At 44.2% G+C, this 23,108-nt stretch overlaps 1 protein-coding gene across 1 annotated transcript in view; it reads right to left on the bottom strand.

The window, feature by feature from the left end:
* Positions 1-23,108, bottom strand: part of LOC139569942 (zinc finger MIZ domain-containing protein 1-like) — a 286,857-nt gene that overhangs the window by 127,321 nt on the left and 136,428 nt on the right. The window contains exon 3 of the mRNA XM_071391332.1: positions 11,465-11,578. Within this exon, the coding sequence (XP_071247433.1) occupies positions 11,465-11,578 (114 nt within the window). The remainder of the gene's footprint in view (positions 1-11,464; positions 11,579-23,108) is intronic.

Genomic DNA, 23,108 nt, shown 5'->3' with positions numbered 1-23,108 from the left:
TGATTTAGGCTTGTAGACAAACCCCCACAGTGTCTATATTACCCTCTCAAACTAGTGTAAACATTTCCCTGGCTTTGCCAAAGGGTACATTACACACATTAGACGAGGTACACTAGATTACAACCATTTATTTTTTAGGCGAAGCAAAGAAGAGAATACCTTCTGCATATTTGCTCTAACAGATATAAGAGGATATACTTGAATTAAACAAATGGCCAAATGCTCCTAGTATTCTTAAAAGGGATTAGAAGGCTCAGAGCGTCTTACTTTAAGAGCATTGGTTGCTGTGTGGTTTAAACACGGTCTCTGTCTATGCAGCCAATCTATTCTTTTCTATGCTCAACACACTATGCTCCCGAGTGGCGCACTGCATCTCAGTGCTAGAGGCATAACTACAGACACCCTGGTTCGAATCCAGGCTGTATCACGACCAGCCGTGATTGGGAGTCACATAGGGCGGCTCACAATCGGCCCAGCGTCGTCAGGGTTTGGCAATCATTGTAAATAAGAATGTGTTCTTCACCGACTTGCCTAGTTAAATTAAGGTTAAATAAAATAAATAAATAAATAAATGCTGACACCTCTCAAAGAATTCTCAAATTGGCCCACTATTTATATCGTCTTGAAATACACAAAAATTGGGGTATAAAATTAACATTTTCCCCAAAAAGTTAATATATGTGTAGAATAGTTATTAGACTATAGTGCTTCTAATAACAGATGTACAGACACAGATTATCTCAGAAAGCTATTCTGAATATGTACTGCAACAGTAAGGTGACAAATTGTCACGTTCTGACCATAGTTTGCTTTGTATGTTTCTATGTTTTATGTCTAGGTTGTCTATTTCTATCTGTTTGGTCAGGGCGTGAGCTGGGGTGGGCATTCTATGTTGTTTTTTCTATGTTTGTATTTCTGTGTGTGGCCTGGTATGGTTCTCAATCAGAGGCAGCTGTCGATCGTTGTCTCTGATTGAGAATCATACTTAGGTAGCCTGTTTTCCCACTATGGGTTGTGGGTAGTTAATTTCTGTGTCTGTGTTTCACCATACAGAACTGTTTCGGTTGTTTGTTTGTGTTTTTTTTGTTATTTTTGTTCCGTGTTCAGTTGATTTATTAAAAATCTAATTATGGACACTTACCACGCTGCACATTGGTCTGACTTTTCCTACTCCTCCTCAGACGAAGAGGAGAATCGTTACACACATTTATATTTCAGCTTTATCTGAACTTGAAACAGCGTTCAGCCTTTTTGAAGATATCTTCAATACTATTGTGGATCATGATTATGTCCCGCCCTGATCTGTTTCACCTGTTCCTGTGACTGTCTCCACCCCCTCCAGGTGTCGTTTATTTTCCCTAGTGTATTTATCAAAACAAATGTATTTATAAAGACCTTCTTAGATCAGCTGATATCTCAAAGTGCTGTACAGAAACGCAGCCTAAAACCACAAACAGCAAGCAATGCAGATGTAGAAGCACGGTGACTAGGAAAAACTCCCTAGAAAGGCGGGAACCTAGAGAGGAACCAGGCTCTGAGGGGTGGCCAGTCCTCTTCTGGCTGTGCCGGGCGGAGATTATAACAGAACATGGCCAAGATGTTCAAATGTTCATAAATGACCAGCATGGTCAAATAATACTAATCACAGAAATATTTATCCCTGTGTTTCCTGTCTCTCTGTACCAGCGTATTTATCCCTGCGTTTCCTGTCTCTCTGTACCAGTGTATTTATCCCTGTGTTTCCTGTCTCTCTGTGCCAGTGTATTTATCCCTGTGTTTCCTGTCTCTCTGTGCCAGTGTATTTATCCCTGTGTTTCCTGTCTCTCTGTGCCAGTGTATTTATCCCTGTGTTTCCTGTCTCTCTGTACCAGTGTATTTATCCCTGTGTTTCCTGTCTCTCTGTCCCAGTGTATTTATCCCTGTGTTTCCTGTCTCTCTGTACCAGTGTATTTATCCCTGTGTTTCCTGTCTCTCTGTCCCAGTGTATTTATCCCTGTGTTTCCTGTCTCTCTGTACCAGTGTATTTATCCCTGTGTTTCCTGTCTCTCTGTACCAGTGTATTTATCCCTGTGTTTCCTGTCTCTCTGTACCAGTGTATTTATCCCTGTGTTTCCTGTCTCTCTGTACCAGTGTATTTATCCCTGTGTTTCCTGTCTCTCTGTCCCAGTGTATTTATCCCTGTGTTTCCTGTCTCTCTGTACCAGTGTATTTATCCCTGTGTTTCCTGTCTCTCTGTACCAGTGTATTTATCCCTGTGTTTCCTGTCTCTCTGTACCAGTGTATTTATCCCTGTGTTTCCTGTCTCTCTGTACCAGTGTATTTATCCCTGTGTTTCCTGTCTCTCTGTCCCAGTGTATTTATCCATGTGTTTCATGTCTCTCTGTACCAGTGTATTTATCCCTGTGTTTCCTGTCTCTCTGTGCCAGTTTGTCTTGTATGTTCAAATCAACTAGCGTGTTTTTTCCGTACTCCTTTTGCTACTCTCTTTTTGATCGTTTTCCTGGTTTTGACCCCTGCCTGTCTCTGGACTACTTTCCCGCCTGCCTGGTCATCCTGCCTACCCGGACCTTGATTCTGCCTGTCCTTCGGTACCTTTTGGACTCTGAACTTGTTCTGACCCTTTTTGCCTGTCCACGACCACTCTCTTGCTTTACCCTATTGTAATAATAAATATTGTAAGACTCCAACCATCTGCCTCCTGTGTCTGCATCTGGGTCTCATCTTGTGTCATGATAGATTACTTCATTGGCAAAGTAGGCAAACTTAGAAATTCCAACAACGAACAGTGAGCCATCGAACAAAAAAGCATTGTACGTCTGAATTTTATAACGTTTGTGTGAGAGAGGTGGAGGAATTATTGTCATCAATCAATAATGACAAACCTCCTGGCATTGACAACTTAGATGGAAAGCTACTGAGGATGGTAGCTGACTCTATAGCCACTCCTATTTGTCATATTTGTAATCTGAGCCTAGATGAAAGACTTTGTCCTCAGGCCTGGAGGGAAGCCAAAGTAATTCTGCTACGCAAGAGTGGTAAAGCGGCCTTTACTGGTTCTAACAGCAGACCTATAAGCTTGCTGCCAGCTCTTAGCAAACTGTTTGAAAAAAATGTGTTTGACCAAATACAATGCAATTTTACTGTAAACAAATTAACAACAGACTTTCATCTTGACAAATGACTGATGACAAATGACTGATGACTGATGATTGGTTGAAATAAATTGATAAGATGATTGTGTGAGCTTTTTGTTAGACTTCAGTGCAGCCTTAGATGTTGTTGAAAATGTATGTCCCTTATCAATCTACACACAATACCCCCTAATGACGAAACAAAGTTTAGATAATTTAGCCAAATTTATAAAACATTTAAAAAAAGATAATGACATTTCACAATTACATAAGAACAGTGCCTTGCGAAAGTATTCACCCCCTTGGCATTTTTCCTATTTTGTTGCCTTAAAATAGATTTTGGGGGGAGTTGTATCATTTGATTTACACAACATGCTTACCATTTTGAAGATGCAAAATATTTTTTTGTGTGGAACAAACAAGAAATAAGAAATAACTTGAGAGTGCATAACTATTCACCCCCCCAAAGTCAATACTTTGTAGAGCCACCGTTTGCAGCAATTACAGCTGCAAGTCTCTTGGGGTGTGTCTCTATAAGCTTGGCACATCTAGCCACTTGGATTTTTGCTCATTCTTCAAGGCAAAACTGCTCCAGCTCCTTCAAGTTGGATGGGTTCCTGCTGGTGTACAACAAACTTTAAGTCATACCACAGATTCTCAATTGGATTGAGGTCTGGGCTTTGACTAGGCCTTTACATTTTTAAATGTTTCCCCTTAAACCACTTGAGTGTTGCTTTAGCAGTATGCTTAGGGTCATTGTCCTGCTGGAAGGTGAACCTCCGACCCAGTCTCAAATCTCTGGAAGACAAACAGGTTTCCCTCAAGAATGTCCCTGTATTTAGCGCCATCCATCATTCCTTCAATTCTGAACAGTTTCCCAGACCCTGACGATTTAAAACATCCCCACAGCATGATGCTGCCACCACCATGCTTCAATGTGGGGATGGTGTTCTCGGGGTGATGAGAGGTGTTGGGTTACCTTCTTCCAAATGTTTGGGGAGTCTCCCTTTTGGTGAACACCGAACGTGTTGGCTTATTTCTTTTCTTTAAGCAATGGCTTTTTTCTGGCCACTCTTCCGTAAAGCCCAGCTCTGTGGAGTGTACGGCTTAAAGTGGTCCTATGGACAGATACTCCAATCTCCGCTGTGGAGCTTTGCAGCTCCTTCAGGGTTATCTTTGTTGCCTCTCTGATTAATGCCCTCCTTGCCTGGTCCCTGAGTTTTGGTGGGCGGCCCTCTCTTGGCAGGTTTGTTGTGGTGCCATATTCTTCCCATTTTTTAATAATGGATTTAATGGTGCTCCGTGGGATGTTCAAAGTTTCGTATATTTTTTTATAACTCAACCCTGATCTTTATTTCTCCACAACTTTGTCCCTGACCTGTTTGGAGAGCTCCTTGGTCTTCATGGTGGTACCACTTGCTTGGTGGTGTTGTAGACTCTGGGGCCTTTCAGAACAGGTGTATATATACTGAGATCATCTGACATATCATGTGACACTAAGATTGCACACAGGTGGACTTTATTTAACTAAATAATAATAATAATAATAAATAATAATAATTGAACTAATTATGTTACTTCTGAAGGTAATTGGTTGCACCAGATCTTATTTAGTGGCTTCATAGCAAAGGAGGTGAACACATACAGTGGGGGAGAACAAGTATTTGATACACTGCCGATTTGGCAGGTTTTCCTACTTACAAAGCATGTAGAGGTCTGTAATTTTTTATCATAGGTACACTTCAACTGTGAGAGACGGAATCTAAAACAAAAAATCCAGAAAATCACATTGTATGATTTTTAAGTAATTAATTTGCATTTTATCAAATACTTGTTCTCCCCATATGATGACATCATCGTGTGTATGAACGCGCCACTTTTTTTATTTTTTATTTTCTTCTCTTTTTTTTGAAACAAGTAATTATTTTCATTTCACTTCACCAATTTAGACTATTGTGTGTATGTCCATTACATGAAATCCAAATAAAAATATATTTAAATTACAGGTTGTAATGCAACAAAATAGGAAAAACGCCAAGGGGGTGAATATTTTAGCACAGTATTCAGACGCTTTACTTTGTTGAAGCACCTTTGGCAGCGATTACAGCCTCGAGCTTTCTTGGGTATGACGCTACACGCTTGGCACACCTGTGTTTGGGGAGTTTCTACCGTTCTTCTCTGTAGATCCTCTCAAGATCCTCTCAGGTTAGTTGGTCGCTGAACAGCTATTGGTCTCTCCAGAGATATTCGATTGGGTTCAATTCTGGGCTTTGGCTGGGCCACTCAAGGACATTTAGAAACTTTTCCCAAAGCCACTCCCGCGTTGTCTTGGCTGTGTGCTTAGGGGCGTTGTCCTGTTGGAAGGTTCGTGCCAGTCTGAGGTCCTGAGGGCTCTGGAGCAGGTTTTCATCAAGGATCTCTCTGTACTTTGCTTTGTTCATCTTTCCCTTGATCCTGATTAGTCGCTTAGTCCCTGCCACTGAAAAACATCCCCACAGCACGATGCTGCCACCACCATGCTTCACCATAGGGATGGTGCCAGGTTTCCTCCAGATGTGACACTTGGCATTCAGGCTAAAGTTATCAATCTTGGTTTCATCAGACCAGAGAATCTTGTTTCTCATGGTCTGAGAGTCCTTTAGGTGCCTTTTGGCAAACTCCAAGCGGGCTGTCATGTGCCTTTTACTGAGGAGTGGCTTCCGTCTGGCCACTCTACGATAAAGACCTGGTTGGTGGAGTGCTGCAGAGATGGTTGTCCTTCTGGAAGGTTGTTCCATCTCCACCATCGGGCTCTTGGTCACCTCAGTGACCAAGGCCCTTCTCCCCCGATTGCTCAGTTTGGCTGGGTGGCCAGCTGTAGGAAGAGTCTTGGTGGTTCCAAACTTCTTCCATTTAAGAATGATGGAGGTCACTATGTTAGACAGGTGTGTAATATCCAGTCAATTGAATTTACCAGAGGTGGACTCCAAGTTGTATATCTTTTTTGGGATAGGGGGCAGCATTTTCACTTTTGGATGAATAGCGTGCCCAGAATGAACTGCCTCCTACTCTGTCCCAGATGATAATATATGCATATTATTATTACTATTGGATAGAAAACACTCTGAAGTTTCTAAAACTGTTTGAATGATGTCTGTGAGTATAACAAAACTCATATGGCATGCGAAAACCTGAGAAAGATATCTCACTTCCTGATTGGATTTGAGGTTGGTTGATTTCTAACTCAGTCCCTATTGAATGCACAATAGCATATGGATCTGTTTGCACTAGATGTCACCAGTCTATAGAACCTTCAATGAGGCTTCTACTGTGATGTGGAGCCGGATGGGAGCTGTTTGAGTCAGTGGTCTGGTAGAGAGCCAGGTCCTGGCATTTCACATGATAGCGACCTGCGTTCCATTGCTTCTCTAGAGACAAAGGAATTCTCCGGTTGGAATGTTATTGAATATTTATGATAACATCCTAAAGATTGATTCTATACTTAGTTTGACAAGTTTTCTTCGACCTGTAATATAACTTTTTGAAGTTTTCGTCCGACGTTCGGCTGGACCTGCACGAGCGTTTGGATATGTGTACTAAACATGCTAACAAAAGTAGCTACTTGGACATAAATAATGGACATTATCGAACAAAACAACAATTTATTGTGGAACTAGGATTCCAGGGAGTGCATTCTGATGAAGATCATCAAAGGTAGGGGAATATTTATAGTGTAATTTCTGATTTCTGTTGACTTCAACATGGCGGAATCTTTTTTTTTCTTTTCTGAGAGCCGTCTCAGATTATTGCATGCTTTGCTTTTTCCATAAAGTATTTTTGAAATCTGACACAGCGGTTGCATTAAGAACAAGTGTATCTTTAATTCTATGTAAAACATGTATCTTTCATCCACGTTTATGATGAGTATTTATGTTATTTGACGTGGCTCTCTGCAATTTCTCTGGATATTTTGGAGGCATTTCTGAACATGGCGCCAATGTAAACGGAGGTTATTGGATATAAATATGAACTTTATCGAACAAAACATATATGTATTGTGTAACATGATGTCCTATGAGTGTCATCTGATGAAGATCATCAAAGGTTAGTGATTAATTTTATCTCTATTTCTGCTTTTTGTGACTCCTATCTTCGTCTGGGAAAATGGATGTGTGTTTTTTGGACTTGGCGGTGATCTAACATAATCATATGTTGTGCTTTCGGTGTAAAGCATTTTTTAAATCGGACACGATTTACAAGATGTTTATCTTTAATTTGCTGTATTGGACTTGTTAATGTGTGAAAGTTAAATATTTCCCAAAAATATTTTTGAATTTCCCGCGCTGCCTTTTCAGCGGAATGTTGTCGAGGGGTTCCGCTAGCGGAACGTGTGTCCTAGACAGGATAATCATCTCAAGGATGATCAATGGAAGCAGCAGCTGAGCTCAATTTCGAGTCTCATAGCAAAGGGTCTGAATACTTATGTAAATAAGGTATTTCTGTTCTTGATTTTAATTGCAATTTTTAAATGTGTAAAAACTTTTTTTATTTTTAAAATATTTATGTGTTGTATTGTGCAGGGCACATCCGAAAAAGAGACATATGTCTCAATATATATTCTCTGGTAAAAAAATAAAGATCACTGGGGCCTCCCGAGTGGCGCAGCGGTTTAAGGCACTGCATCGCAGAGGCGTCACTACAGACCCGGGTTCGGTTCTAGGTTGTGTCACAACCGGACGTGATCAGGAGTCCCATAGGGCGGCGCACAATTGGCCCAGCGCCGTCCTGGTTAGGGGAGGGTTTTTACGGCTTTTCATCGCGCTGTAGTGACTCCTTGTGCGTGCAGGCTGACTTCGGTCGTCAGTTGAACGGTTTTTCCGACACATTGGAGCTTAATTACTTAGAAATCATACAATGTGATTTTCTGGATTTTTGTTTTAGATTCCGTATCTCACAGTTGAAGTGTACCTATGATAAAAATGACAGACCTCTACTTGCGTTGTAAGTAGGAAAACCTGCAAAATCGGCAGTGTATCAAATACTTGTTCTCCCCACTGTATATATATATATATATACACTGCTCAAAAAAATAAAGGGAACACTAAAATAACACATCCTAGATCTGAATGAATGAAATATTCTTATTAAATACTTTTTTCTTTACATAGTTGAATGTGCTGACAACAAAATCACACAAAAATTATCAATGGAAATGAAATTTATCAACCCATGGAGGTCTGGATTTGGAGTCACACTCAAAATTAAAGTGGAAAACCACACTACAGGCTGAACCAACTTTGATGTAATGTCCTTCAAACAAGTCAAAATGAGGCTCAGTAGTGTGTGTGGCCTCCACGTGCCTGTATGACCTCCCTACAACGCCTGGGCATGCTCCTGATGAGGTGGCGGATGGTATCCTGAGGGATCTCCTCCCAGACCTGGACTAAAGCATCCGCCAACTCCTGGACAGTCTGTGGTGCAACGTGGCGTTGGTGGATGGAGCGAGACATGATGTCCCAGATGTGCTCAATTGGATTCAGGTCTGGGGAACGGGCAGGCCAGTCCATAGCATCAATGCCTTCCTCTTGCAGGAACTGCTGACACACTCCAGCCACATGAGGTCTAGCATTGTCTTGCATTAGGAGGAACCCAGGGCCAACCGCACCAGCATATGGTCTCACAAGGGGTCTGAGGATCTCATCTTGGTACCTAATGGCAGTCAGGCTACCTCTGGCGAGCACATGGAGGGCTGTGCGGCCCCCCAAAGAAATGCCACCCCACACCATGACTGACCCACCGCCAAACCGGGCATGCTGGAGGATGTTGCAGGCAGCAGAACGTTCTCCAAGGCGTCTCCAGACTCTGTCACGTCTGTCACATGTGCTCAGTGTGAACCTGCTTTCATCTGTGAAGAGCACAGGGCGCCAGTGGCGAATTTGCCAATCTTGGTGTTCCCTGGCAAACGTCCTGCACGGTGTTGGGCTGTAAGCACAACCCCCACCTGTGGACGTCGGGCCCTCATACCACCCTCATGGAGTCTGTTTCTGACCGTTTGAGCAGAACCAAAACATCAGCCAGGAAGCATAGGAACTGAGAAGTGGTCTGTGGTCACCACCTGCAGAACCATAATTTCCACCTGTTGTCTATTCCATTTGCACAACAGCATGTGAAATGTATTGTCAATCTGTGTTGCTTCCTAAGTGGACAGTTTGATTTCACAGAAGTGTGATTGACTTGGAGTTACATTGTGTTGTTTAAGTGTTCCCTTAATTTTTTTGAGCAGTGTATATATAAAGATCACTAAATTGAAAGACTTTGAGACTGAAATGAAGCCGTTACTTTCCACTGATTCCCTTTGAAGATCAAATCAGACGGTAGAGTAGGGATGCATCCAATTAAATCCCTATATAGTGCACTACCTTTCACCAGAGCCCTATGGCACCTGATCAAACGTATTTCACTATGAAGGGAATAGGGTGCCATTTGGAACATATCCTAGTGACCAGTGGCGTAAAGTACTTCAGTAAAAATACTACTTAAGTCGTTTTTTGGGGGGTTATCTGTACTTTACTTTTTATATTTTTGAACAACTTTCACTTTTACTCCACTACATTCCTAAAGAAAATAATGTACTTTTTACTCCATACATTTTCTCTGACACACAAAAGTACTCGTTACATTTTTCATGCTTAGCAGGACAGGAAAATGGTCTAATTCACACACTTATCAAGAGAACATCCCTGGTCATCCTTACTGCCTCTGATCTGTTAGAGTTACTAAACACATGCTTATTTAAAAATATATATATATTTTTTTACACATGCTTAGTTTGTAAATGATGCCTCAGTGCCCCTGGTAATGAAAAAAACAAGAACATGGTGACATCTGGTTTGCGTAATATAAGGAATTTCAAATTACTTATATTTTTACTTTTGATACTTTATTTTTAATTTTTTTATTTTACCTAGGCAGGTCAGTTAAGAGCAAATTCTTATTTACAATGACAGCCTCCCGGGGAACAGTGGGTTAACTGCCTTGTTCAGAGGACGAACGACAGACTTTTACCTTGTCAGCTCAGGGATTCGATCTAGCAACCTTTCGGTTACTGGCCCAACGCTCTAACCACTAGGCTACCCTGCCGCCCTTTAAGTATATTTTAGTAATTACATTTGATTTTGATACTTAAGTATATTTAAAACTAAATACTTTTATACTTTTACTCAAGTAAAATTTTACTGGGAGACTTTTACTTGAGTCATTTTCTATTATTAAAGTATCTTTACTTTTACTCAAGTATGACAGTTGAGTACTTTTTGTCACCTCTGCTTTCCTTCCTCCTCTCTGTCTCCCCCCAGTCCCTCCACTTCCTCCTCTCTGTCTCCCCCCAGTCCCTCCACTTCCTCCTCTCTGTCTCCCCCCAGTCCCTCCACTTCCTCCTCTCTGTCTTCTCCCAGTCCCTACACTTCCTCCTCTCTGTCTCCCCCCAATCCCTCCACTTCCTCCTCTCTGTCTCCCCCCAGTCCCTCCACTTCCTCCTCTCTGTCTCCCCCCAGTCCCTCCACTTCCTCCTCTCTGTCTCCCCCCAATCCCTCCACTTCCTCCTCTCTGTCTCCCCCCAGTCCCTCCACTTCCTCCTCTCTGTCTCCCCCCAGTCCCTCCACTTCCTCCTCTCTGTCTCCTCCCAGTCCCTCCACTTCCTCCTCTCTGTCTCCCCCCAGTCCCTCCACTTCCTCCTCTCTGTCTTCTCCCAGTCCCTCCACTTCCTCCTCTCTGTCTTCTCCCAGTCCCTCCACTTCCTCCTCTCTGTCTCCCCCCAGTCCCTCCACTTCCTCCTCTCTGTCTCCCCCCAGTCCCTCCACTTCCTCCTCTCTGTCTTCTCCCAGTCCCTCCACTTCCTCCTCTCTGTCTCCCCCCACTTCTTCCTCTCTGTCTCCCCCCAGTCCCTCCACTTCCTCCTCTCTGTCTCCCCCCAGTCCCTCCACTTCCTCCTCCCTGTCTCCCCCCAGTCCCTCCACTTCCTCCTCTCTGTCTCCCCCCAGTCCCTCCACTTCCTCCTCTCTGTCTCCCCCCAGTCCGTCCACTTCCTCCTCCCTGTCTCCCCCCAGTCCCTCCACTTCCTCCTCTCTGTCTCCCCCCAATCCCTCCACTTCCTCCTCTCTGGAGATACAATGAGTTCTAATGCTGGAGTTGTTTAAACACTGCTCCTCTGTCCTTGAACTTTGAGGTGTCATCGTGCACTGTACACGCGCATGGACACACACACACACACACACACACACACACACATACACACACACACACACACACACACGGGGACGACAGGGCAGCAGCCACGCTGGCGTTTAATATCTTACCGTTAGACATCCCATCAGGCTTTGCTCAAAGGGTCGTTGGAAGGCCCGGGGGTCACCGCACCAGTCCAGCAGCTCTGTTGCTGCCGTTTGGAAATTGGCAGGGTTCTGTAAGTGCTAAGGAAGAAAAGGAAGTACAAACATAAAGGAAAGGTCATTAGGGGTCAAATAACAGACAAAATGTCGAAGGTCACAAACACATATTTGTGTGTGTGTGTGTCAATAAGGTTACAGGAGCGGATTATTAGTGCATTTAACCTAGATAATTATATGTAACCAGAAAATATAATATTTCATAGTATACTATAATATTATTCAATAGCAGTTCTATAGTATGTAGATTAATGTATAGAATAATAGCGTACATACATCATATTATTCAACCTGCTATACGAGAGGGAGGGAGAGAGAGAGAGAGAGAGAGAGAGAGAGAGAGAGAGAGAGAGAGAGAGAGAGAGAGAGAGAGAGAGAGAGAGAGAGAGAGAGAGAGAGACAGAGTCCGTGTTACCAAGGACACAGTAACAGTAAAACGACAGGGGCCGAATCAATAAAACAACGAACAATGAAAACAATGGTTCTATACATCAGTAAAGCTGTTCCTCTGGTTCTATACATCAGTAAAGCTGTTCCTCTGGTTCTATACATCAGTAAAGTTGTTCCTCTGGTTCTGTACATCAGTAAAGCTGTTCCTCTGTTCCTCTGGTTCTGTACATCAGTAAAGCTGTTCCTCTGGTTCTATACATCAGTAAAGCTGTTCCTCTGTTCCTCTGGTTCTGTACATCAGTAAAGCTGTTCCTCTGTTCCTCTGGTTCTATACATCAGTAAAGCTGTTCCTCTGTTCCTCTGGTTCTGTACATCAGTAAAGCTGTTCCTCTGGTTCTGTACATCAGTAAAGCTGTTCCTCTGTTCCTCTGGTTCTGTACATCAGTAAAGTTGTTCCTCTGGTTCTGTATATCAGTAAAGCTGTTCCTCTGTTCCTCTGATTCTGTACAGCATATCTGAGTCCTGACTGGAACCCTAGTCCCTATATAGTGCTCTGCACTACTTTTGACAAGGGCCCGTAGTGTAAAAGTAATGCATTATGTAGTGTATAGGGTGCCATTTGGTCTGCAGACCATGTAGGTGACAAAGAGACTAAAGGAGGACAACTCCAGGTGACAAAGAGACTAAAGGAGGACAACTCCAGGTGACAGAGAGACTAAAGGAGGACAACTCCAGGTGACAAAGAGACTAAAGGAGGACAACTCCAGGTGACAAAGAGACTAAAGGAGGACAACTCCAGGTGACAGAGAGACTAAAGGAGGACAACTCCAGGTGACAGAGACTAAAGGTGGACAACTCCAGGTGACAGAGAGACTAAAGGAGGACAACTCCAGGTGACAGAGAGACTAAAGGAGGACAACTCCAGGTGACAGAGACTAAAGGTGGACAACTCCAGGTGACAGAGAGACTAAAGGTGGACAACTCCAGGTGACAGAGAGACTAAAGGAGGACAACTCCAGGTGACAGAGACTAAAGGTGGACAACTCCAGGTGACAGAGAGACTAAAGGTGGACAACTCCAGGTGACAGAGACTAAAGGTGGACAACTCCAGGTGACAAAGAGACTAAAGGAGGACAACTCCAGGTGACAGAGAGACTAAAGGAGGACAACTCCAGGTGACAGAGAGACTAAAGGAGGACAACTCCAGGTGACAGAGAGACTAAAGGAGGACAACTCCAGGTGACAGAGACTAAAGGAGGACAACTCCAGGTGACAGAGAGACTAAAGGTGGACAACTCCAGGTGACAGAGAGACTAAAGGAGGACAACTCCAGGTGACAGAGAGACTAAAGGAGGACAACTCCAGGTGACAGAGAGACTAAAGGTGGACAACTCCAGGTGACAGAGAGACTAAAGGTGGACAACTCCAGGTGACAGAGAGACTAAAGGAGGACAACTCCAGGTGACAGAGACTAAAGGTGGACAACTCCAGGTGACAGAGAGACTAAAGGAGGACAACTCCAGGTGACAGAGAGACTAAAGGAGGACAACTCCAGGTGACAGAGAGACTAAAGGAGGACAACTCCAGGTGACAGAGAGACTAAAGGAGGACAACTCCAGGTGACAGAGAGACTAAAGGAGGACAACTCCAGGTGACAAAGAGACTAAAGGAGGACAACTCCAGGTGACAGAGAGACTAAAGGAGGACAACTCCAGGTGACAGAGAGACTAAAGGAGGACAACTCCAGGTGACAGAGAGACTAAAGGTGGACAACTCCAGGTGACAGAGAGACTAAAGGAGGACAACTCCAGGTGACAGAGAGACTAAAGGAGGACAACTCCAGGTGACAGAGAGACTAAAGGAGGACAACTCCAGGTGACAGAGAGACTAAAGGAGGACAACTCCAGGTGACAAAGAGACTAAAGGAGGACAACTCCAGGTGACAGAGAGACTAAAGGAGGACAACTCCAGGTGACAGAGAGACTAAAGGAGGACAACTCCAGGTGACAGAGAGACTAAAGGTGGACAACTCCAGGTGACAGAGAGACTAAAGGAGGACAACTCCAGGTGACAGAGAGACTAAAGGAGGACAACTCCAGGTGACAGAGACTAAAGGTGGACAACTCCAGGTGACAGAGACTAAAGGTGGACAACTCCAGGTGACAGAGAGACTAAAGGTGGACAACTCCAGGTGACAGAGAGACTAAAGGAGGACAACTCCAGGTGACAGAGAGACTAAAGGAGGACAACTCCAGGTGACAGAGAGACTAAAGGAGGACAACTCCAGGTGACAGAGAGACTAAAGGAGGACAACTCCAGGTGACAGAGAGACTAAAGGAGGACAACTCCAGGTGACAGAGAGACTAAAGGTGGACAACTCCAGGTGACAGAGAGACTAAAGGAGGACAACTCCAGGTGACAAAGAGACTAAAGGAGGACAACTCCAGGTGACAGAGAGACTAAAGGTGGACAACTCCAGGTGACAGAGAGACTAAAGGTGGACAACTCCAGGTGACAGAGAGACTAAAGGAGGACAACTCCAGGTGACAGAGAGACTAAAGGTGGACAACTCCAGGTGACAGAGAGACTAAAGGAGGACAACTCCAGGTGACAGAGACTAAAGGTGGACAACTCCAGGTGACAGAGAGACTAAAGGAGGACAACTCCAGGTGACAGAGAGACTAAAGGAGGACAACTCCAGGTGACAGAGAGACTAAAGGAGGACAACTCCAGGTGACAGAGAGACTAAAGGAGGACAACTCCAGGTGACAGAGAGACTAAAGGAGGACAACTCCAGGTGACAGAGAGACTAAAGGAGGACAACTCCAGGTGACAGAGACTAAAGGAGGACAACTCCAGGTGACAGAGAGACTAAAGGAGGACAACTCCAGGTGACAGAGACTAAAGGTGGACAACTCCAGGTGACAGAGAGACTAAAGGAGGACAACTCCAGGTGACAGAGACTAAAGGTGGACAACTCCAGGTGACAGAGAGACTAAAGGAGGACAACTCCAGGTGACAGAGAGACTAAAGGTGGACAACTCCAGGTGACAGAGAGACTAAAGGAGGACAACTCCAGGTGACAGAGAGACTAAAGGTGGACAACTCCAGGTGACAGAGAGACTAAAGGAGGACAACTCCAGGTGACAGAGAGACTAAAGGTGGACAACTCCAGGTGACAGAGAGACTAAAGGAGGACAACTCCAGGTGACAGAGAGACTAAAGGAGGACAACTCCAGGTGACAAAGAGACTAAAGGTGGACAACTCCAGGTGACAGAGAGACTAAAGGAGGACAACTCCAGGTGACAGAGAGACTAAAGGAGGACAACTCCAGGTGACAAAGAGACTAAAGGTGGACAACTCCAGGTGACAGAGACTAAAGGGGACAACTCCAGGTGACAGAGAGACTAAAGGGGACAACTCCAGGTGACAGAGAGACTAAAGGAGGACAACTCCAGGTGACAGAGAGACTAAAGGTGGACAACTCCAGGTGACAGAGAGACTAAAGGTGGACAACTCCAGGTGACAGAGAGACTAAAGGTGGACAACTCCAGGTGACAGAGAGACTAAAGGAGGACAACTCCAGGTGACAGAGAGACTAAAGGAGGACAACTCCAGGTGACAAAGAGACTAAAGGAGGACAACTCCAGGTGACAGAGAGACTAAAGGTGGACAACTCCAGGTGACAGAGACTAAAGGAGGACAACTCCAGGTGACAGAGACTAAAGGAGGACAACTCCAGGTGACAGAGAGACTAAAGGAGGACAACTCCAGGTGACAAAGAGACTAAAGGAGGACAACTCCAGGTGACAGAGAGACTAAAGGAGGACAACTCCAGGTGACAGAGAGACTAAAGGAGGACAACTCCAGGTGACAGAGAGACTAAAGGAGGACAACTCCAGGTGACAAAGAGACTAAAGGTGGACAACTCCAGGTGACAGAGAGACTAAAGGAGGACAACTCCAGGTGACAAAGAGACTAAAGGAGGACAACTCCAGGTGACAGAGAGACTAAAGGAGGACAACTCCAGGTGACAGAGAGACTAAAGGAGGACAACTCCAGGTGACAAAGAGACTAAAGGAGGACAACTCCAGGTGACAGAGAGACTAAAGGAGGACAACTCCAGGTGACAAAGAGACTAAAGGAGGACAACTCCAGGTGACAGAGAGACTAAAGGAGGACAACTCCAGGTGACAAAGAGACTAAAGGTGGACAACTCCAGGTGACAGAGAGACTAAAGGAGGACAACTCCAGGTGACAGAGAGACTAAAGGAGGACAACTCCAGGTGACAAAGAGACTAAAGGAGGACAACTCCAGGTGACAGAGAGACTAAAGGAGGACAACTCCAGGTGACAAAGAGACTAAAGGAGGACAACTCCAGGTGACAGAGAGACTAAAGGTAGGACAACTCCAGGTGACAGAGAGACTAAAGGAGGACAACTCCAGGTGACAGAGAGACTAAAGGAGGACAACTCCAGGTGACAGAGAGACTAAAGGAGGACAACTCCAGGTGACAAAGAGACTAAAGGAGGACAACTCCAGGTGACAGAGAGACTAAAGGAGGACAACTCCAGGTGACAGAGAGACTAAAGGAGGACAACTCCAGGTGACAGAGAGACTAAAGGAGGACAACTCCAGGTGACAGAGAGACTAAAGGTGGACAACTCCAGGTGACAGAGAGACTAAAGGAGGACAACTCCAGGTGACAAAGAGACTAAAGGAGGACAACTCCAGGTGACAAAGAGACTAAAGGAGGACAACTCCAGGTGACAGAGAGACTAAAGGAGGACAACTCCAGGTGACAAAGAGACTAAAGGTGGACAACTCCAGGTGACAGAGAGACTAAAGGAGGACAACTCCAGGTGACAGAGAGACTAAAGGAGGACAACTCCAGGTGACAAAGAGACTAAAGGTGGACAACTCCAGGTGACAGAGACTAAAGGAGGACAACTCCAGGTGACAGAGAGACTAAAGGAGGACAACTCCAGGTGACAGAGAGACTAAAGGAGGACAACTCCAGGTGACAAAGAGACTAAAGGAGGACAACTCCAGGTGACAGAGAGACTAAAGGTGGACAACTCCAGGTGACAGAGAGACTAAAGGTGGACAACTCCAGGTGACAAAGAGACTAAAGGAGGACAACTCCAGGTGACAGAGAGACTAAAGGAGGACAACTCCAGGTGACAAAGAGACTAAAGGAGGACAACTCCAGGTGACAGAGAGACTAAAGGTGGACAACTCCAGGTGACAAAGAGACTAAAGGAGGACAACTCCAGGTGACAGAGAGACTAAAGGAGGACAACTCCAGGTGACAGAGAGACTAAAGGTGGACAACTCCAGGTGACAGAGAGACTAAAGGTGGACAACTCCAGGTGACAGAGAGATTAAAGGAGGACAACTCCAGGTGACAAAGAGACTAAAGGAGGACAACTCCAGGTGACAGAGAGACTAAAGGAGGACAACTCCAGGTGACAGAGAGACTAAAGGAGGACAACTCCAGGTGACAGAGAGACTAAAGGTGGACAACTCCAGGTGACAGAGAGACTAAAGGTGGACAACTCCAGGTGACAGAGAGACTAAAGGAGGACAACTCCAGGTGACAGAGAGACTAAAGGTGGACAACTCCAGGTGACAGAGAGACTAAAGGAGGACAACTCCAGGTGACAAAGAGACTAAAGGTGGACAACTCCAGGTGACAGAGAGACTAAAGGTGGACAACTCCAGGTGACAGAGAGACTAAAGGTGGACAACTCCAGGTGACAGAGAGACTAAAGGAGGACAACTCCAGGTGACAGAGAGATTAAAGGAGGACAACTCCAGGTGACAGAGAGACTAAAGGTGGCAAAGACAGCAGATCAGGTAGAGAATGTCACTATGTCAGTCACACAGTCAGTCACTCACAACACGACCACATTGTTTCACCTCACTTAAGAGATCCAAGGCTAATTAAAAAAAAAAACAGATGTCAACCCTCAATGTGATTAAATCCCAATAAGGCATCTCTCCTCTCCTATCCTCTCTGAAGCAGTGCATTGCCTTTCTGCTGAGAGATTATACCCACACGCTGCTTCTTCCTTTGTGGTGTGTTTGCCAGGTTACAAATCAGAAACTCAGTCCACAGGCTAAGCAGCATCAAAAGGCACATGGTACAGCTTGTCATGTTGAACAGAGCTGCTTGCTTTGATTCCATCTCCTCCACACACACCTGGGTTCAGTCAGTATTCAACATATTTCAATACTATCAGGTGTTTGCTCTAGCCTGCACGAAGGGCCAGGTGGACTGGGTTTGCTTTGCAGATTTGCAGTTCTATTCTATCGGTACAGTTGAGCCAGGCGGGCTCAATCGAGCCCAGATAAAGAATTTTAAATGATTTCTAATACTATTTAAACCCAGGTCTGTTCCTCTCCTCTGTAAGAGACAGGAAACGGGGGAAAAGCAGCAGACTAGTTACAGTCAGAAGGTCTTTCTTCTTCTCTAGAGGTCAGCATTTTGATTAGCCTCCAAATCCATTTGTAAAAGGCATCGTTTGACAAGGGCCAGATGAAACCAGTCTTGTTTATTTCATGTGGAGTCCTAGACCATTTCCCTGCAGAGTAAATCTTTGTTCAGGGTAGGGGCAGGTGTGTGTGTGTGTTTACTGTGTGTGTGTGTGTGTGTGTGTGTGTGTGTGTGTGTGTGTGTGTGTGTGTGTGTGTGTGTGTGTGTGTGTGTGTGTGTGTGTGTGTGTGTGTGTGTGTGTGTGTGTGTATACGTGTGTACGTGTGCGTGTGTGTGTGTGTGTGTGTGTTTGTGTGTGTACTGTGTAAGTGAAGGGGGTTAAGAGAATGTGCATCCTGCTATTGGATAGAGTCAGCTCTGGAGAAACTCACATTCAGAGATGCTAAATATAGATTAGACTGGAAGATAAACACACACTCAGTCAGTGTACCGAGAGAGAGAGAGAGAGAGAGAGAGAGAGAGAGAGAGAGAGAGAGAGAGAGAGAGAGAGAGAGAGAGAGAGAGAGAGAGAGAGAGAGAGAGAGAGGGATGGAGGCGAAGAGAAAGAGGGAGAAAGAGGGAGGAGAAGAGAAAGAGGGAGAAAGAGGGAGGAGAAGAGAGGGGAAGTAGAAAGATAAATATATATAGAGATAAGGAGTAATTGTTTGGAGGGATATGTTATGTATAAAGGAGGTAAAAAAATAAAACACCATTATCACTGTGGCTTGTAGTGATTACTGCTCAACATCATTATCACTGTGGCTTGCAGTGATTACTGTTCAACATCATTATCACTGTGGCCTGCAGTGATTACTGCTCAACACCATTATCACTGTGGCTTGCAGTGATTACTGTTCAACGCCATTATCACTGTGGCTTGCAGTGATTACTGTTCAACACCATTATCACTGTGGCTTGCAGTGATTACTGTTCAACACCATTATCACTGTGGCTTGGTGTGATTACTGCTCAACACTATTATCACTGTGGCTTGCAGTGATTACTGCTCAACATCATTATCGCTGTGGCTTAGAGTGATTACTGTTCAACGCCATTATCACTGTGGCTTGGAGTGATTACTGTTCTTTGCACTCAGAACAATTGGTCACCAAGTGTGTTAACGGCTGCTGCTCTTGCTGCTCTCGCTTGGCACTGCCACTTCGCAGATGTTGCCTCTTCTCCAGCCAAAACCCACCAATCAAGCCTAACTAGTGGCCAAGAGACATACCCACTATCCCCTGGGCGGGAGAGTACTGCAACATGTAAACACACTCCAGACCAGCCAGAGAAACACAGAGAGACACAAAGAAAGGCTGGCTGATACTGTCATGTATGTCTAGGGATGCAGCCGCCTTACAGACAGAATGATTGACAAGTTATTGTGTATTAGACTGTGTCAAGGGTTTAATCAACATAAATCAACATCTCGTCTATTACCCTTCATAACATCTTGTCTATTACCCTTCATATCAACATCTATTCTATTACCCTTCATAACATCTCATCTATTACCCTTCATAACAACATCTCATCTATTACCCTTCATAACATCTCATCTATTACCCTTCATAACAACATCTCATCTATTACCCTTCATAACAACATCTCATCTATTACCCTTCATAACATCTCATCTATTACCCTTCATAACAACATCTCATCTATTACCCTTCATAACAACATCTCATCTATTACCCTTCATAACAACATCTCATCTATTACCCTTCATAACAACATCTCATCTATTACCCTTCATAACAACATCTCATCTATAACCCTTCATAACATCTCGTCTATTACCCTTCATAACAACATCTCATCTATTACCCTTCATAACAACATCTCATCTATTACCCTTCATAACAACATCTCATCTATTACCCTTCATAACAACATCTCATCTATTACCCTTCATAACATCTCGTCTATTACCCTTCATAACAACATCTCATCTATTACCCTTCATAACATCTCGTCTATTACCCTTCATAACAACATCTCATCTATTACCCTTCATAACAACATCTCATCTATTACCCTTCATAACAACATCTCATCTATTACCCTTCATAACAACTTCTCATCTATTACCCTTCATAACAACATCTCATCTATTACCCTTCATAACATCTAATCTATTACCCTTCATATCAACATCTCATCTATAACCCTTCATAACATCTCATCTATTACCCTTCATAACATCTCATCTATTACCCTTCATAACAACATCTCATCTATAACCCTTCATAACATCTCATCTATTACCCTTCATAACATCTAATCTATTACCCTTCATAACAACATATAATCTATTACCCTTCATAACAACATATAATCTATTACCCTTCATAACAACATCTCATCTATAACCCTTCATAACATCTCGTCTATTACCCTTCATAACATCTCATCTATTACCCTTCATAACATCTCGTCTATTACCCTTCATAACAACATCTCATCTATTACCCTTCATATCAACATCTCATCTATTACCCTTCATATCAACATCTCATCTATTACCCTTCATAACATCTCGTCTATTACCCTTCATAAGAACATCTCATCTATTACCCTTCATAACAACATCTCATCTATTACCCTTCATAACAACATCTCATCTATTACCCTTCATAACAACATCTCATCTATAACCCTTCATAACAACATCTCATCTATAACCCTTCATAACATCTCATATATTACCCTTGATAACAACTTCATCTATATGTGTTTATTTATATAAAATTTAAGCTACACTTACCAGACAGTCTATTAGATACATCCATCTAGTACTGGGTCGGACCCCTTTTTGCCTCCAGAACAGGCTGAATTCTTCGGCGAATAGATTCTACAAGTTGGAAACGTACCAAAGGGACGTTGGTCAATGCTGATTGGAAGGCATGAAGCAGTTGCTTCAGATTGGATGGCGGGGTACACCAAAACCTGTACCATTAACACCAGGCAGGACTACCGCTGCTTACACCAAAACCTGTCCCATTAACACCAGGCAGGACTACCGCTGCTTACACCAAAACCTGTCCCATTAACACCAGGCAGGACTACCGCTGCTTACACCAAAACCTGTCCCATTAACACCAGGCAGGACTACCGCTGCTTACACCAAAACTTGTACCATTAACACCAGGCAGGACTACCGCTGCTTACACCAAAACCTGTCCCATTAACACCAGGCAGGACTACCGCTGCTTACACCAAAACCACACCAGGCAGGACTACCGCTGCTTACACCAAAACCTGTCCCATTAACACCAGGCAGGACTACCGCTGCTTACACCAAAACCTGTACCATTAACACCAGGCAGGACTACCGCTGCTTACACCAAAACCTGTACCATTAACACCAGGCAGGACTACCGCTGCTTACACCAAAACCTGTACCATTAACACCAGGCAGGACTACCGCTGCTTACACCAAAACCTGTCCCATTAACACCAGGCAGGACTACCGCTGCTTACACCAAAACCTGTCCCATTAACACCAGGCAGGACTACCGCTGCTTACACCAAAACCTGTCCCATTAACACCAGGCAGGACTACCGCTGCTTACACCAAAACCTGTCCCATTAACACCAGGCAGGACTACCGCTGCTTACACCAAAACCTGTACCATTAACACCAGGCAGGACTATCGCTGTACCATTAACACCAGGCAGGACTACCGCTGCTTACACCAAAACCTGGCTCTGTCATCAGCATGAAGCAACAGGAACCGGGATTGATCCGACCGAGCAATGTTTTTCCGCTCCTCAGTTATCCAGTGTTGTTGATCGCGTGTCCACTGGAGCTGCTTCTTCTTCTTGTTTTTATCTGACAGGAACCCCGTGTGGCCGTCTGCTGCAATGGCCCATCCATGACAAGGATCGACGACTTGTGCGTTCCAAGACGCCATTTTGCACATCGCTGTTTGCAATGTGTTTGTGGCCCGCCTGTGAACTTGCATGATTCTTGCCATTTTCCTTTTCACCTCTCTCATCAACGAGCTGTTTTCCCCCCCACAGGACTGCCGCTGACTAGATGTTTATTGTTTGTCAACACCGTTCTCAGTAAAACCCTAGACGCTGTCGTGGTCCGTGAAAATTCCAGGAGGGCGTCCATTTCTGAAATACTGGATCCGACGTGTCTGGCACTGATGACCATACCACAGTCAACGTCTACTTTTGTCCATTCTATGGTTCAATGAAACAGTAACTGAATGCCTTGATGCCTGTCTGCTTTATATAACAAGTCACGGCCACCTGACTCTCACTGTCTGTAGGAGCGAACCATTTTCATGAATAGGGTGATGTACCTAATAAACTGGCTGGTGCGTGCAACAGCAATGATACGTTGTGTTCATATAGGCTCTATCCTACACTCAATACACAAACATTAGGAACACCTTCCTAATATTGAGTTGCACCTTTTGCCCTCAGAACAGACTAGATTTTTGTGTCTTGCTCGTTCACCCGCTGAATGGCACACATACGCAATCCATGTCTCAAAAGGCTTAAAAAATCCTTCTTTAAAACCTCTTGGCAATAGGGGGTGCTATTTGCACTCTGTAATAATTTCGTTCCCAAATTAAACTGCCTCGTACTCAATTCTTGCTCGTACAATATGCATATTATTATTACTATTGGATAGAAAACACTCTCTAGTTTCTAAAACCGTTTGAAT

The sequence above is a fragment of the Salvelinus alpinus genome, chromosome 3, assembly GCF_045679555.1.
Source record: "Salvelinus alpinus chromosome 3, SLU_Salpinus.1, whole genome shotgun sequence".
NCBI lineage: Eukaryota > Metazoa > Chordata > Actinopteri > Salmoniformes > Salmonidae > Salvelinus > Salvelinus alpinus.
This window is presented reverse-complemented; position numbering and strand designations above follow the sequence as displayed.